The sequence below is a fragment of the Petaurus breviceps genome, unplaced genomic scaffold, assembly GCF_028583685.1.
Source record: "Petaurus breviceps papuanus isolate PSGF00001 unplaced genomic scaffold, PetGlider_PUasm1.0 185, whole genome shotgun sequence".
NCBI classification, from domain to species: Eukaryota; Metazoa; Chordata; class Mammalia; order Diprotodontia; family Petauridae; genus Petaurus; species Petaurus breviceps.
Genome location: NW_027185797.1, coordinates 553,190 through 570,825, shown reverse-complemented (window position 1 = coordinate 570,825; position 17,636 = coordinate 553,190). Strand labels below are relative to the sequence as shown.

At 37.2% G+C, this 17,636-nt stretch overlaps 1 protein-coding gene across 2 annotated transcripts in view; it reads right to left on the bottom strand.

Moving 5' to 3' along the window:
* The window catches only part of MYRIP (myosin VIIA and Rab interacting protein), a 435,525-nt gene that overhangs the window by 82,795 nt on the left and 335,094 nt on the right, over positions 1–17,636 (bottom strand). For both annotated transcript variants that reach the window (XM_069088306.1, XM_069088307.1), the window contains exon 4: positions 15,755–15,891. In XM_069088306.1, coding sequence (XP_068944407.1) covers positions 15,755–15,891 — 137 coding nt within the window. The remainder of the gene's footprint in view (positions 1–15,754; positions 15,892–17,636) is intronic.

Below are 17,636 nucleotides of genomic sequence, written 5' to 3'. Positions count from 1 at the left end.
TGATGTTTTCATTTAGATGATCATATTTACTATCCTAATTTTCCTCCTATGTCTCTGCTGCAATAAGTACAGATATGCCCATGCCTATTTCAATCAGTAAATTTGTTTCTTACAGTTTTTATTATAGTCTTCCATCATATTCACATGTCACAAGTTGTTCAACCATTTCCCAATCAATGGGCAAGTTTTAAAATTTAGATGAAACAACTGATAAATGTCTTTTTATCATATAAGTACTATTCTGTTTCTAATTATTGGCTTCCACAAAAAAAATCGCGATGAATATTTTGGTATAGGAAGGAACTTCTCTCTTTGCCTTCCATGGGGATATACCCATTAGAGGGGTCACTGAACCAAAGGCAATGAAAAGTTTAGCAACTTCTCACATAATTGTAAATTGTAGTTCAAGAAAGTTGGACCAATTAACTCCACCAACAGTGTAAAAATGTGCCTATATCCCTACAACCACTGTAACACTGACTATTTCCTGAAGGCAGGGAATATTTTTTATTTTGCCATTATATCTCCAGGACTTAGAATTGTGCCTTACACATATTAGTCATTTAATAAATCTTTCAGGGCTGGGTGAGAATTCGATGGGTAGGAGGCAAAACCTCAGAGGAGTTTTCATTTGAATTTCTCTTACTATTAGTGGTTTGGAATGTTTTCCACTTGGTTATTAATAGTTTGCATTTCCTCTTCTGAAACTGGTTTGTTCATAAGAGTTTGATCACATTAAAATGTGGAGATGTTGTTCATAGCCTTGCATGTTGGTATTACTAAGCTGTATGTGTTGATATCAGACATTTATCAGAGCTATTTCATGCAAATTCTTAAACCATTTGACAAGTTTATCTTCTAATTCCAGATGCAATGATTTTAACAGATTTAAAAATTTATTTAGGGGGGCAGAGCCAAGATGGTGGAGTAAAAGCAGGAAATTGTCTGAGCCTCCACTCCAACCACCTCTAATGCCTGTAAAATATGCCTCTAAACAAATTTTAGAGCTACAGAACCTGCAAAGTGACAGAAAGAAACAAGTCTCCCATTGAAGGCAGCCTGGCAGGCCTATGGGAAGGGTCTATTGTACTGAGCTGGGAGCTGAGCACAGCCCCAGACCTGGGGCAGCCCTGCCAGTGGCCCAGACTGGCCAGAGCAGACTTCAGGAGAGTGAATCACCAGCAGGTGTAGCGGTTTCCAGACTTCTCAACCCATAAATGCCAAAGAGAAAGTAAAAGGTCAGTGGGGAACTCTGTTGGAACTGGGTGACAGAAGAGTGCAGTCTGGCCCCTGCCCCCCAGGGTGAAAGGTGGCAGAGGCACTGTGGCTGCAGCTACTGCCATGTGGCTACCTCCAGAGCTCCTGGCCTTCAGATTGTAGGGGGATCAAGCAACCATTCAGAGGGTAATCACTCTGCTTGGATCTGGAACACAGTCTTGGGTGGTGGTCCTGGGGTAAGAAACACCAATGTGCCAGAGCTTGTGGTGGCTGTAGAGAGGGCACCCTCCTCAGGCCTCTGACAACATTTGTGAAAACCCCAGTGATTTGGGACACAGCTCCTTTCATTCTGGATGCAGAGTTCTACCATGGCAAAGAGCTCAAAAGTCAAGTAATTGGCTGGCAAGATGAGCAAGCAGAGGAAGCACAATCAGACCATAGTATCCTTTTTAGGGGACAAAAGGATCAAAACATGGAACCAGAAGACGTCAATGAAGTTAGAAGTCCTGCATTAAAAGCTTCCAAGAAAAATATGAATTGGTTACAGGCCATGGAGGAGCTCAAGAAGGATTTTGAAAATCAAGTAAGAGAAGTGGAGGAAAAGTTGGGAAGAGAAATGAAAATGATGCAAGAAAATCATGAAAAGTGAGTCAACAGTCTGCCAAAGGAGACCCAAAAATATACTGAAGAAAATAACACCTTAAAAAATAGACTAACTCAAATGGCAAAAAAGACCCAAAAAGCCAATAAGGAAAAGAATGCCTTAAAAAGCCAAATTTCTCATATAGAAAAGGAATTTTAAAAACTCACTGAGGACAATAATTCCTTCAAAATTAGATTGGAGTAAATGGAAGCTAATGACTTTATGAGAGATTACGATACTATAAAACAGATACAAACAAATGAAAAAATAGAAGGCAATGTGAAGTATCTCATTGGAAAAATCACTGACCTGGAAAATAGATCCAAGAGAGAAAATTAAAAAATTATTGGACTACCTGAAAGCCATGATAAAAAAAAAGAGCTTATAGGGGCAGCTAGGTGGCGCAGTGAGTAAAGCACCGGCCCTGGAGTCAGGAGGACCTGAGTTCGGTTCCGGCCTCAGACACTTAACACACACACACACAAACACACACACACACCCACACACAAACTGGCTGTGTAACCTTGGGCAAATTACTTAACCCCAATTGCCCTCCAAAAGGCAAAAAAAAAAGAGCCTAGAAATCATCCTTCAAGAAATCCTCAAGGAAAATTGCCTGGATATTCTAGAACCATAGGGAAAAATAGAAATTGAAAGAATTCACCAATTACCTCTTGAAAAAGATTTCCAAAAGAAAACTCCTAGGAATATCATAGCCAAATTCCAGAGTTCCCAGGTTAGGGAGAAAATATTATAAGGTATCAGGAAGAAACAATTTGAATTGTGGAAACCCAATCAGGATAACACAAGATCTAGCAGCTTCTACATTGTGACTGAAAGGCTTGGAATATGATGTTCTGAAGGTCAAAGGAGGTAGGATTAAAACTAAGAATCACCTACCCACCAAAACTGAGTATAATGCTTCAGGAGAAACTATGGTCATTCAATGAAATAGTGGACTTTCAAATATTCTTGATGAAAACACCAGAGCTGAACAGAAAATTTGACTTTCAAATATAAGAAACAAGGGAAGCATGAGAAGGTAAACAGGAAAAAGAAATCATAAGAAACTTATTAAAGTTGAACTATTTACATTCCTACATGGAAAAGTGATAATAATCATGAGATTTTTCTCAGTATGAGGATAGTTGAAGTGCATATATATGTATACATACATATGTGTATGTATAGTGGGGGTGTATGTGTGTATAAATACATATGTGAGTATGTGTATATGTATGTACATGTATACATAGACAGAGGGCACAGGATCAGTCGAATAGGAAGGGATGATATCTAAAAAATAAAATTAAGAGGTAAGAGAGGAATATAATGAGAGAAGGAGAAAGTGAAAGAGAATAGGGTAAATTATGTCATATAAAAGAGGCAAGAGAAAACTGTTACAATGGATGGGAAAAGCAGGAAGGTGAAAGGAATGGGTCAATCTTACTCTCATTGAGTTTGGCTTAAGGAGGGAATAACATATACACTCATTTGGGTATCTTTCCCAAAAAGTAGGGGAAGTAGGGGGGAAGGAGATAAGAGGGAGAATGATAGAAAGGAGGGAAGATTGGGGGAAAGGGTAGCTAGAAGCACATACTTTTGAAAAGGGACAGGGTCAAAGTAGAAAACAGAGTAAGTGGAGGACAGGATAGGATGGAGGAAAATATAGTTAGTCTTTCATAATATAACCAGTATGGAAATGTTTTGCATAACTACACACATACAGACTATATTGAATTGTTTAAGTTCCCACTGGGGGTGGGTGAGGAAGGAAGAAGGGAAAAAATCTGGAAATCAATGTTTAAAAAAAATGTTAAAAAATTGATTTTTACATGTAACTGGGAAATAAGATATACAGGCACTGAGGTATAGAAATCCATCTTGCCCTACTTGAAAGTTAGAGGAGGGATGGGGAAGGATATAAGAGAGAGCAGATTGGGAGAAGGGGTATTCAGTAGGCTTGCTATCTTACGGTGGGAGGTCAGGGAAAGACGGAGAAAATTTGTAACTAAAAATCTTGTGAAAATGAATGTTGAAAACTAAAAATAAATTAAAAAAATAAAACACATTTAAAAAATAAAGTTTTACATATAGATATTGCCATTTTTATCTTTTATAATAACTTTTCTCTTCCATATAATAATTAACTTGTTAAGTACGAAGCTAAAAAAGTGCTTCATTTCCTTTACTTCTAAAGATATTGCTGTTGTAGTTTGGTTGTTTCAGTTGTGTCTGTCTCTTTGTGACTCCACTTAGAGTTTTCTTGGCAAAGACACTAGAATGGTTTGCCATTTCCTTCTCCAGCTTATTTTATAGATGAGGAACTGAGGCAAACTGGGTTAAATGACTTGCCCAGGGTCACACAGCTACTAAGTATCTGAGGCCAGACTGGAGCTCATGAAGATGAGTCTTTCTGATTTCAGGTCCAGCACTCTATCCGCTGTGCTACCTAGCTGCCCTACACTTCTAAAGATGGGACTTCCTATAACTAGGTCACCTCTCCATTTGGAGGCTATTGGTATATAGTGTATAAAACATTAGTTTTAACTAATATTATTTGAAATAGAGAAATACTATAACATTTCTCAATAAATATGGAGGCAGGACAAGGATACCTCTTTTCCTTACTATTATTTGTCATAGCTCTTGAGAAATTAAAGATACAAACACCAGGAAAGAAGAGAAAAATTATCTCTCTTTATAAATGATGTGATGAGGTACTTAGAAAACCCTAGTAAATCAGTGAAAAGTGTGTAAGACATTTGTCTAGACCTGTTTTCTGCCTACTGCTTTCTAATAATAATAATAGTTGTTGTGAGGATAAAATGAGATATTTGTAAAAAGTTCTTTGCAGAGTGCCTAACACATGGTGGGAGTTATAGATATGCTTATTCCTTTCCCTTCTCTCCCTGAATATCAATCTATGTCTCTCTGTGTCTCTGTCTCTCTCTTCTTCTCTGTCTCTATGTCTCTCAGCATATAAGAATTTCTGCATCCAAGACCAGTTCTCTGTCCCCTGTATTAGGCTGCAATTCAGCACTCAGTTACTACTTAGTTTCCCTGTCTTTATCTTTTGCTTATATTTCTTGCAAATATGTGTGTTTATGTATGTATATAAACCAAGAGCTCATGCTGTATACATACATATATATTTATATATAAAATCCAAGAGTTAGTGTTTTTTAATATACACTACATATAGTTATACTTTTTGATCATGTTAAAGAAGGAAACATTCATGGCTGTAGTTTTTAGAAAAATGAATATTACATGTAATTAATTATTTTTCTTTTCCTGTTGATACACTTACAAGGTTTCAATTTTTAAATGACCAATTATGCTAGTTGTTTTCCTAGTAAAAATCATCATTACAGTCCTGGAGTGCCTGCAAATTGGTCATACTGAGGGATTTAAAAAAATATATATTTCTGGAGTTTCTTTGCTGAACTTTTATTGAAAAATTTTCACCATAATTTGTTAGTGAAAGATGCCTGTAAGTTCTCTTCCTCTGCTTTATCCCTCCCTCATCTGGATATCAGGGTTATATTTTTTCTAAAAAAACTTTATTGAATACATTCCTTTTCGATTTTTGAAAATAATTTCTGTTGCATTGGTATTAATTGCTCTTTAATTTGAGGGTACTCACAGGTTCATGTGTTTCAGGATTACCATCCTGTCCCTGCCTTTCATAATGAATTTATGATTCTGATTATATTTATGAGACTGAGTTTTTAAAGACAACTATTTTCCTATTTTAGTACTTTATAGAGTCAGCTATGTGGTACAGTGAGTAGATTGTTGGATTTGGTGTCAGGAAGACTTGAGTTTGAACCTTTCCTTAGACACTATCTATGTGACCTTGGACAAATCACTTAACCTCTCTCAGTCCAAGTTTCCTTATCTATTAAGTTAGAATGATAATAGTGGCACCTACCTCACAGGGATATTATGAAAATATAGTGAGATAACACACATAAAGTACTTTTCAAATCTTAAAGTAAGACATATGCTAGCAATGATTATTTTCTTTATGTTTCTGTATTCATCCATTTCCTTTAGATTTTCAGTTATGCTAGAGTTGTTTTTGATAATTCTTATTTCCTCATCGTCATTATGAATTTACCTTGATCATTTTTATTCTTGTAATTCAACTTTTTCTCTCTCATTAATTAGTTTATTTGATATTTTATTTTTTTAGTTTAAAGAAAACTAGTTATATTTATAATTCTTTTAAATTTGATCTATTTCTCCTGCAATTTTTATAATGTCTCCTTTTGAATTTGATTTGGCCTGCTCTACCATTTAAAAAAATTGTGTGCTTATCTCATATTTTGTAAATATTTATTTTCAGAGATTTAATTTGTCCTTTGAAGATTGTTTTAGCCTGCATCTCCAACATCTTGACGGTTGTCTCATTATTTTCACTCTTTAACACCTTTATTGTTTTTATTTGTTCATTCGCCCACTCATTATTCAGGATGTCATCTCTTCTGTACCTTGTAAACTTGGACAGTTGCCTAGAGCACTGACAATAAGTGACTAATATTTATCTCACTGGCAGTATGTGTTTGAGGTAGAACTTGAACCCAGGTCTTCCTGAGTCCAAGGCTTGCCTTTTATCCATTGGACCATGCTGCCTCTCATGAGCTACTTAGTCTTCATTTATATCTTTATCTTTTGGTTATATTCCCTGTATTAATTGCTATTTTTTGTTGAGTTTTGGTCTTTAAAGGAGAGATGAGATTGGTATTCCCGCCTTTTTGCATTTTTAATATATTCTTTGTGCCCTGGCATAAGTAATTTATTCAGTTCTTCCTCTTCTAAAAAAAAGTGTTGTTTTGTTATCCCTCTTCTTATTACTTTACTTCCTACGCGATTCTAAAATCTAATCTCCTCTTCATATGCTTTACATTTATATGTTCATCCTTCCTATATCCTTCACATAAAGTAACTTTGAGAATATAAATGTTTTTCAACATTATCTAGCCATTTCAATTTTTAGGACAAATAACAGCTGTCATCCAATCTTCTCCCTCTGCCTCCCCCTTTTCCTTTTTCCTTACCCAGAAGTATTATGTCATGAAGGAGGCAGCATGTCACTCTATTTCTTTGCATTCACCTATATACCCCTTTGCACCCTGGATCCAGGAAACTCTCATGGAGGAGCCATCACCCTCGCTCTCCAAGCATAGGATGTGATCCTGGGAAATGTGATCCTTAGGCAGTGAAGGCAATCTCCAAATGTGCTTACAAATAAAACCCATCACGATGCTCCATTGTTCTCTTCACCTTTCTGGCAACATGCCTCAATATCCTTTTAATAATTCCCTTTCTAGGATGGTTCAAGGATCCAAGAGACTACAGAAACCACTTTCAACTTTCTGAAACCCATGCTAAATGCAAGTGTATTTCTATCTCTTACCTCTCCTCTTCTAACCTGAGGAACTTTCCTTTGCATCATCTTTCCTCAGACTAAAAGATCTCATCATTGGAGAGTGTGGATTCTAATCTCCAGAATATTATTTAAACTCTCCCTCCTCCTCTGATCTTGACTCTGTTGAAACTCAGAGAGCATTAGTTCCTTAGATCCTTTACTCATAAATATTCGTTCTTTGTATTCTTTTAACAATTAGAAGTTAGAAGAAAAGCCCCACTATATTCTTATCCAACAATAGAAGCACAAGAGCACTGATTTCATTGTGGAACCTTTTCTTATTAATGATACATACTTTTATTGTATTTCTCTTGTGTCAGGTGTCTGCATGTCATTATTTTAATCACCTCAGGATTTCTTTTCTAGACATTACTCCCTTTTGTTGAAAGTCTATCTTTTAGAATTAATGATTGCATTCATTTTTTTGGATATGTTATTTTGGGGGTACAATATTCTCTCCATTTTTTAAATATTTCAATTCAATTTTTTCTTATTTTTTGTAGACAAAAACTACTGCTCTGGGCTATTCAGACTGATTTCCTTTCATAGCTAAAAGCCTCTCTCTTGACTGTTTGCAATAATTATTGTTTGACATAGATATTCTGAAGCAAAATGAATACATACACACACAAACACACACACAAATGTATATATCTTGGCACTTCAAACTTGGGTTTTCTCTTTTTGACCATCCATGTATTCAATTTATCTGTCCTTTGCCTTACATTTCTAATACTCCTGAACAATCTTCTTCTTCTTTTTTAGTTGATGGAATTTTGGATTTTTTAATTAATTGTATTTTTTTTCCTCAGCAACTTATCTTCAAATTATCCCTTTGCATCTTGTCATCAAGATTTTGACTTCCACAAAATTCATGTGTTCTCTTTTTATTTAGTTTCATCATATGTTCTTCTCTTTCAGAATTTATATTTCTAAATCTTCCACCATCTTTTTCAGATGCTTTACTGCTTGGAGAGTTTACACCTCCTATATTCTAAATTGTGTACTGTTTATTTTATTAATTCCTTCTTTGAGATTTATGATTTCCTTTCTAATTTCTGCCTTAATTTCCATAATAATTTTTTCTTTTGATGTTGCTTTTAAATCTTTTTTTTTTCTCTTCTCAATATTTCCGGGATTACTGTCATTCCATTATTTATGGAAGGCCAATATGATATATTGTCTTGCTTAATTTTTCATTAGGAGTCTTGGGGTTACTTTTGTTAATTGCTTAATATTACTTTATTGTGTTGAGATCTTTTCTAAGTTATTTGCTCATTTTTAAAATTTTCTCTTTATTAGCTTCACTATTGATTTTTCTGCTTTGGGGTTAGATTTATATTTGATCTTTCTCCCTTAGCTTAATTTCCTTCTGCTTCTCTCTTGTTCTAGGTAACATTATTTTGCCTAGATTTCCGCTTAGTAGAAACTCCGCAAGTAGACTAATGCATCCGGTTCTATCACCTTCTATTCCTCTTCGTGATACTTTTGTTTTTTTCTTTTTCTTTTCCCTCTAGACAGTTTTATATTGCTGAGTTCACCTCCCAACTTCAGGGGACATTTTCTCCATCCTGAATCTAGATGGGTTTAATTTTTTCTCCTTATTCAAGGGTGACAGTAGGGGTCAGACTGGGACATTGCCAAAAAGGGACAGAATAGAGGCTACCACATGTCTAAAACTTGGCATATGGGTCAATCAAAGTCAGCTGTCTTGAATACCAGGACAGGCTGGGTATCATAAGGTAAAGCAAGTCTTTTATGTAAACCTTTACTGTTATTTTAGGCTTTACCTTATGGGGAGGTAGGTTTATTTCTCTTTTTGCCATGTGATTTTAATTAATGAGATCAATTCATTTCTTATTGTTTTGGGTTGGGTGAGGATGGAAGCTTCGTTGAGAATCGTCCATTCAATTTGTTACCTAACTGGAATTCTGCAAAGACAACCTTGTGTTGCAGTAAAAATCTCTTAAAGTGATTAAAACAAAATCTTTTAGTAATTGTCCCAAATAACATGGTTGATTAAAAAAACCCTTGTATCTTCAAATTTCTATTCTGTATTAAACAAGATTATAAAAAACTTAAATAATTAGAAGGTTGTGATTATATAATAAGTGAGATGGGAGAGGGCTGTGTTGTAGACAGCAGCTCATTTGTAAAATGCTTCACAATACTTTTCATTTTTCTTTCATCTTAATATAGGCAGAGAAGGATTTTGAGGAGATTATGTCAAATCATTATATTTTCACTTTGAAGTTTTGAGAGTCTTTAAATTAGTTATGTTTTGTCTATAAATGCCTTTCTAGTTTTGAAATTCTTTAAAAAATTGTAATAACACTGTGTATAGGTATCGTCAAAAGCCCATCCAAACTGGAGGTAACTATTATCGGGTTTGTGTTTCTTCTGCAATTGGGATTTGATTCATTAGCTAGGTGCACGGATGCTTGTTATATCATCAGAGTCTTAGTTTAATAATAACAAGACTTTTGTTTTCTTATTTCTTTAGACATCCTGATATTATCCAAATACCCTTCACTGGCATAGGTATATAAATATAGTAAGATTAAAACATCTACAATTGTAAATTAGTTCTGATTATTTTTCAGACCTTCTGCTGATCCACACCAACAATCAAGTGCTTGAATGCCCCTTGTATTTTGGCATAATTACTGATTGGGTCTAACCTCAGCACGATACAATAAGAAGAACACTATCTCTGAGATCGGAGGACCTGGGTTAAAATCCCATTTCTGATACTACCTATGTGACCTTGGGTAAATCACCTAATCCTCTGGGCTTCATTTTGCTCATATGTAAAATGAGAGTGTTATACTAAGCATGAGAAGTCCTGGAGTTCCTTCAAGTTCTATGATCCAAGACCAATAAGAAGCCAGCTTTCCAGTAATGTCATCAGCTTAGATCAGTTTTCTTGAACTTACTTGAATCCTGTGAAGCTGACAAGCACATTATATACAACTGACACGAGAGAAAAAATCAGCAGGGATTACTTTGGGTGTTTATCTTCCCTTACAAGTCTTCATGGATAATTTCATAGAATCCAAAGAATTCTATTTAAATTCTCTGGGACACAATTTGAAAAACATCATTCTCTATACAATCATCGGTAGTTACCACCCATCGAGCCAGCCATGCTAATTGATTTTTAAAAAGCACCGTGTGCTACTGTAATGTGACTGGATTTGGCTCATTAAGTTTTCACTGGCTTCTTTCACACTGATCAATGCCATGCCACCCCTAGCTCTCTCTTGTTCGTCATAGACTAAGAGAGCCCAAACGTTCCATGTGCAGTGTTAAGAGTGTCTCCTCACCACTTCTAACACATCCAGCCTAGAGGCACTAAGGGAAAATATAGAAACAGAAGAGAAAGATGAATGATAGTGTTTTTGATTTCCTTTTGAGAAAGAAAATTATTTTATGCATTGATTTAGGGAAGCCATTTAATTACCATTGGGTCTTTATAGACATAGATAGCTAGATGGTACAGTGGACGTGGAGTCAGGAAAGCATGGATGTAAACCTGGCCTTATACATTTACTAGCTGTGTGACCCTGGGCAATTCATTTCACCCTGTTTGCCTCAGTTTCCTAATCTGTAAAATGAACTGAAGAAGGAAATGGCAAACCACTCCAGTATCTCTGCCAAGAAAATCCCAAATGGGGTCATGGAAAGTTGGACATGACTCAGATGACCGAATAACAACTACATAGACATGAATTGCAAGCAGGATTTGATTTTAATGACTGTTTGAATACAAAGAATAGATAGAAGATCTGTCTGAACCGGATTAGCCTTAAATCATTCTTTGGTCTTAAATTGGGAGCTTTTGTCAATAGCATTACTATACAGGCTTAATACCTCTGGACTTCAGGGAAAATGAGGGGGTTGGACTGGATAATCTTGAAAGCCCCTTTCAGCTCAAAGTACTAGGGGTTGATGGTCCTATTTTCTTCTCAGCTCCTGTTCTTAAGGTACATTTCAGGAAAATCGGTAAAGTATTAAGCCTTAATAGCTTACGGCTTATTTACTTGCTCTGAGACTTTTGGGATGCCCTATATTAACACAAAGAAGCAGAATTTGAAAGGGCCAAGAAGTTGAACATAAACCCTTTGTCCTGAATAAGATTGGATTTTGCCCAATTGAAATCAGGTGACAAGGCTTAAACACACGTGCTATCTGCTTCTCTTCCTTACTTCTCTCGGAGCTTTGATGGAATACAAACTTCTTGATGACAGGGACTGCCTTCAGTTTGTCTTTGTAGCCTCTGCCCCCGGCACAGAGGGAAAGAGTGAGGAGAGGAGAAGGGGAAGGAGATGAAGAATGGGGAGGGGAAATAAATGGGGTGATAAGACACAGGTGCAAATATACACACAGAGTACAAAGCAGAGCAGGAAAGTTCCCAATGTGCACATTGTAATGAGATGCAGAGGAGGAATATAAGCAATGAGACTCGTATTTAGCTTGTAGAACTGGTCACATTACCTAATAGTCCCATTTATAATTAGACAATGCCTAAGTTACAGATACCATGGTTATCCTCATAGGAATAGAAACAGAATTCGATTTTGAAGGGGATGGCAGTGCCTAGAGGCAGTAATGTGGATAGAAGGCACGCCTCTGAATAAGGTACAAGTCACATTGAATTTGACCAGGGCAAAATCCTATCACATCTGTTTCCAGGGCAACTTGCTAAGTCTCCAAATTGAAGGGCAGCAGCTGATTTGCATTTGGTAGAGAGAATTTATTCTCTGGCTCTTGCCTATTCTAATGAAATGGCAGCTCTGCTTTCCCCCTTAAAAATGTTTAAGAAATGGAGGCAGATGGCGGTTAGGTGGTGTAGTGAATAGAGCACTGGCCCTGGAGTTAGGAGGACCTGAGTTCAAATCCAGCCTCAGACACTTAACACTTACTAGCCATATGATCTTGGGCAAGTCACTTAACCCCAGTTGCCCTGCCTTCTGCCCTCCAAAAAAGAAGGAAAAGAAAAGAAATGGAGACAGTTTGGTTCAGTGGAAATAACCTTGGATTTGGAGACTGAGGGCATGAACACTGGTGATTTTGGAGCAGACGTTTAGTGACTCTGGACATCAAGGTAAATAAAACAAGGGCTTTGGACCAGCTAACTGTGAAAGTCCTTTCAAGTTCCAAGTACCCAACACATAGGTTTCTATTCTCTTCTTAGCTCCTGCTCTTAAAGGACATTTCCGGAAAATCAGGAAGGAAAAGGATAAAAGAGTAGGGACACTTTTCTCTCTTGGCTACAAGATTCCCACATAGCTTGTGAGCCTATATTTGTGACAACCCGTCTGAAAGTCCACATGAGTTAAAAAGTTCCTCCCTGTTCCTCCCTTGCCTAAATGGGTTTCTTATTTTTAGATGAGACAGAACTGAAGAGTGTTGAAAACCCCAACAATGTGAGATGATGACAGTCAAAAGGCTGCAAATGAGATGGATCATATTTCTTCTTTAGCATCATTTGCTAATCAAAACTACTCCCCTGTGCCAGCAGAGTGGTGAAGACAGCATGGCTCTGGACTGAACCAACATTCTTTGTGTTCATTATCCCGTTCTCACTACTCTGACATGTTTTCCCTTAGTTTTCATAACCTCAGTGGCGCAAGGGATAGAGTGCTGGAACTGGAGGCAAGATAGGCCCGAGTTCAAATCCAGACAAGTCCCTCCACTGCTCTTGGGACAATAATCCACATATCCCTAAGGGTTTTTTCAAGGATCAAATTAGAAAATGCATATAAAACACTTTGCAAATCTTAAAGCATTATGTAAATATTATGTCAGACAGAAGCAGCCAGATGGTGCAGTGGATAGAGAGCCAGGCCTAGAATTAGGAGTTCAAATCAGCCTCACAAACTTCCTAGTTGGGTGACCCTGGATGAGTCACTTCACCCTATTTGCCTCAGTTTACTCATCTGTAAAATGAGCTGGAGAAGGAAATGGCAAATCACTCTAGTATCTCTGCCAAGAATACACCCAAATGGGGTTCAAAGAGTCAGCCATGACTGAACAACAACTATTCGACTGAAGGAAACAATTTCTAACTTCAGTTAACTTGTTTGTCAGAACTACATAAATATACACAGTAAAATTCTCCCTTAAAACCTAATTGGTGGAAACTGATAAGTGTTCTCCCCATATAGACTAAATCTCAATGGAGGAGGCCAGCAAAGGGAGCAATCAATCAGCAAGTTCTTTTTAATCTTCTACAAGGGGCCAGCTTGTTAGGTCCTGGGGATACAAAGATAAAAAAGAAACAATCCCTATCCTTGAGGTGCTTACTACATCTACTGCAGGGATCATATGTGCATATATAGGTAAATACACAACTATGTAAAATAAGCAGAAGGTAATATTGTATGGGGAGCCAACAGCAGCTAAGGAGATCAGATAAACCCTCATGGAAAATGATGCTTGAGTTGACTTCAAGGAATAATTAACAATATCCTACAGGGATCTGGAATTGAAATGGAATCTATCCTGCCTGCAATTTGCCACACCTGAATTTAGATGAGAACAATTATTCGGGTGTGTCTGTTGCCATGGCAGGAATATCAAAATTAATTTTATCAAGTAGTAAAAATATGTTAGTTTATATGGTTTATCTAAAAATATGAAGTGCCTTCCTCATGGTGCCATCCCCAAGGAATATTTGTTGATTGGATAGGGTTCATGAGAGCTCCTTAATATTTAATACTTTTTGTTTTTTAAAGCAATTGGGTTAAATAACTTGCTCAAGGTTACATGGCCAGGTGTTTCTGGGTGGGTGCTAAGTGTCTAAGCCCAGATTCAATACTAGGTCATCCTGACTCTGGGGCCGGTGCTCTTACTCACTGTGCTACCTGGAATACCTAATACTAAAGTCCTTTGAATTAATGAGTTGGGTTAACTATATGTACAAAAGACTAAATCAAAAGGTCATGAAATGTTGGGATCATTGACTTACAGCTGGAAAGAATGTGAGAAGCTATCTGGTCCAAGTCTTTCACTTTTCAGATAAAGAAACTGAGGCTTAAATGAAGTTAAGAGAGGGGGCGGTTAGGTGGCAAAGTGAGTAAAGTGCTGGCCCTGGAGTCAGGAGGACCTGAGTTTGGTTCTGGCCTCAGACATTTAACACACACACACACACACACACACACACACACACACACCTAATCATGTAACCTTGGGCAAGTCACTTAACCCCAATTGCCCTCCAAAAGGCAAAAAAAAAAAATGAAGTTAAGAGATTCACTTAATGTCAAATAAATGGAAAGTGGGAGAGATGGGATTTGGACACAAAATGTTAGGGTAGGTGTGCTCTCTCCGGTTATCTGTATTGAAGCATAACAGGAGAGTGAAATCTAGGAGAGTTTGACCAGGCTTGTAGGCTAGAAGTAAAAGGTCTTTCAAGTTCAATTCTAATCCAAAAACAGTTTATCATAGCAGACTGAGTTTTGACCCTTTGTTGAATCAGTTTCTTGTTTTACTCATAGAATTTATAGGTTTAATATGCGATATAACAACCTAACCAACTAATGTAATTTTAGGTGACATTCATCAAGGCACAGTATTAAGGATTAGGCTGGTGATGGTCCAGTGTTGTAAACCTTAAAATACTATGTAAATGCTACCTGCTGTGCTCTGGTGACATATGGAGTATTATGTCCAGTTCTGGGTGCCATATTTTAGAAAAACACAAATGTACTATGTTCAGAAGAGGGTGACTGAAGACTAGAGATAATGCTATATGAAGGTCAGTTGGTGAAAATCAGGATATTTATCCTGGAAAAGAGAAGATTTAGAATGTGGTGGTGATCTTGGTGGTGGTGGTAACTGGTGATACATATGTGAGTGATGGGAGAAATGATACTTGTCTTCAGTATTTGAAGGGTTATTGGGTGGAAGAAGATCAGATTTGTTCATCTTGGCCCCAGAGAACAGAATCAAGACCAAATGCGTCTACAAGAAATAGATTTTGGATTAAAGGGAAAACTTCCTAACAATGAGAACTGTCCAAAAGCCTTGGGAAGTAGTCAGCCTCTCTTCACTGGAGGACTTTGAATGATTGTCATACAATTATCCATTGGTGATATTATAGATGGGATATTTTGGCTCAGATTCTGGTTGGACTAGATGGCCTCTGGATTCCCTTCTAACTCCAAGTCTTTGTAATTCTAAAACTTAACAATATCTCAAATGGAATACTATGAAAACTCAACTTATAACTAGATTGAGGACTCCTGTCCACTGCCCTCACCTCTCCCTGATTCTGAATTTTTAACCTTTCAGTCAAGCAGGGATGTCCAAATGTATTTCCAGGGCTCCCATATGACTGACTTCCTCCTAACTCATCCCTAGGCCCACATCACTTATACCTTAAACTCATTCACACTAATATCATTTGCCCTTCATCAGATTACTACAGTCCCTGGAGCAGGGCCCAATACCTATTATGTCGAAGCAAGCTCCACTCTCCAGTCTGTGCTTTTTGTACAAGTTCTTCAGGACCTTGGCACTGCCAAAACGTTTGAAGCGGCTTTTCACGTTATTGTAGTACCATTCTAGGGACTGGGTCCTTAGGAGTCTAAAGAAAACAAAGGAGAAAACAAGATTTAGAAATAAATGGCACTCATTCATTAATAGAGATTCTCTCTTGTATGTAAGTGATATAATTATGGGAGTTTGTAAATGACAAAGACATATCATGGGAGAGTAGAAAGTACTGTATGTGGGACCTAGAAGACCTGAGTTTGAGCCCTTTTTTAAATTCACCCAACTCATGGGCAAGTCAAGACATAATGCTCATGATGTCATTGGTCCTCTTTGAGAAGGAAGGATGATCAACAACCACCACCATTAATTTGGTAAGTAAGGTCTTTGGTCTCACTTTTTTCACTGATACAATGAGGATGTACTACCTTCCGTCATCCACCATAATCCATTTGTTTTAATAAGCATCTATTAACTACCTACATTATGTTAAGTGTTAGGGATACAAAGACAAAATTAAAAATAATCCCTGACCTCAAGGAGCTTACATTTGACATTGTAAGGACTTAATGAGATAATTTAATTCATTACCAAGAATTTACTAAGCAGATGCTATGTACATGGCATTGTGCTAAGCATACAGAGGAAACAGTCCCTGCTCTCAAAAAGTTTACAATCTAATGAGAGGCCTGGGCATCTGCTAACTATCAAGTAGAGAGGCAGAATATCCAAAGTGCAAGGGAGAAATCCAAAGTACCAGGGAAAACTGAAGGAAGAAAAATCACCTCCAGCTGGGGGATTGAGAAGTCTTTAGGGCAGAGGAGACCATGAAATGATTTTTTGAAGGGAGAGATTTTACCAGTTGTAAATAAGAATCAAAGCCCATTCTAAATATTTAGGTCAGTCCCATGTGCTAGATAATGACTGGAGAAGGTGAGGTGAGAACAGGTGATGTCGAGTAGTCTAGTTTTAACTGTAACCTAGAGTAATATGAAGGGAAATAATGAGGCTAGAGAAGTATATTGAAGTCAGATTGTATAAGGCCTTGAAAATGACTACTTTACATTTTATTTTGTATGTAATGGGAAGCCACCGTAGATTTTGGGGCAGAGTAATGGTGTGATCTTAGCTGTGCATCAGCAAAATTAAGATGTTTTTTAAACTGCATATTACTATGCAAATTTAGGTTATTATTAGGATGAGTCTCATAAGAACAATGATTTTGGTAATTTAAATCTACTTTTAGTGGAGGCAGAAATGATTCTGGCAAATTGAACTTGCCCCCGAAAGGCAAGGTTCTCTGTGCGCATGTGTAGCTTACTGTGCTGTGGAAGAATCATACTTTGTACTGATTGAATTGGTTAAAACTTTAACTTTGAACCAAAAATACCAAGTTCCCCTTCTGGATGTGTGTTTTCAATAATGAACCATGAAAGGGCAAGGAAAAAACCCCAAAGCATAGTACTAGTGAGACCTTCTAGAAATCATGTCCTAGTTTTGATCCCTAGACACTGACACATTCAACGCAGAGAGGAAGTTTCAAGACTAGTGGCTGATAATACAAGCAGGGGATGTGGTTCCTCTGTTGGCTTGGAAGATTCGATTTCGGGTCCTTTGAGTTCAAAGTCAGTGTTCTTTCCATCGTACAATGCTGCAGAATAGTAAAAAAAACAAAAACAAAAAACAACCCCAAAAACAAAACAAAAAACCAACCAACCCCTAAACAAGCTGGATCAGATAGGGCAGCCCTGACACATACCTAAACTAAGTTTTCTGAATATCTACAGGAGGGATATATGACTTAGGGCTCATGCGGCATGGTTGTTCAAGATCCCACAA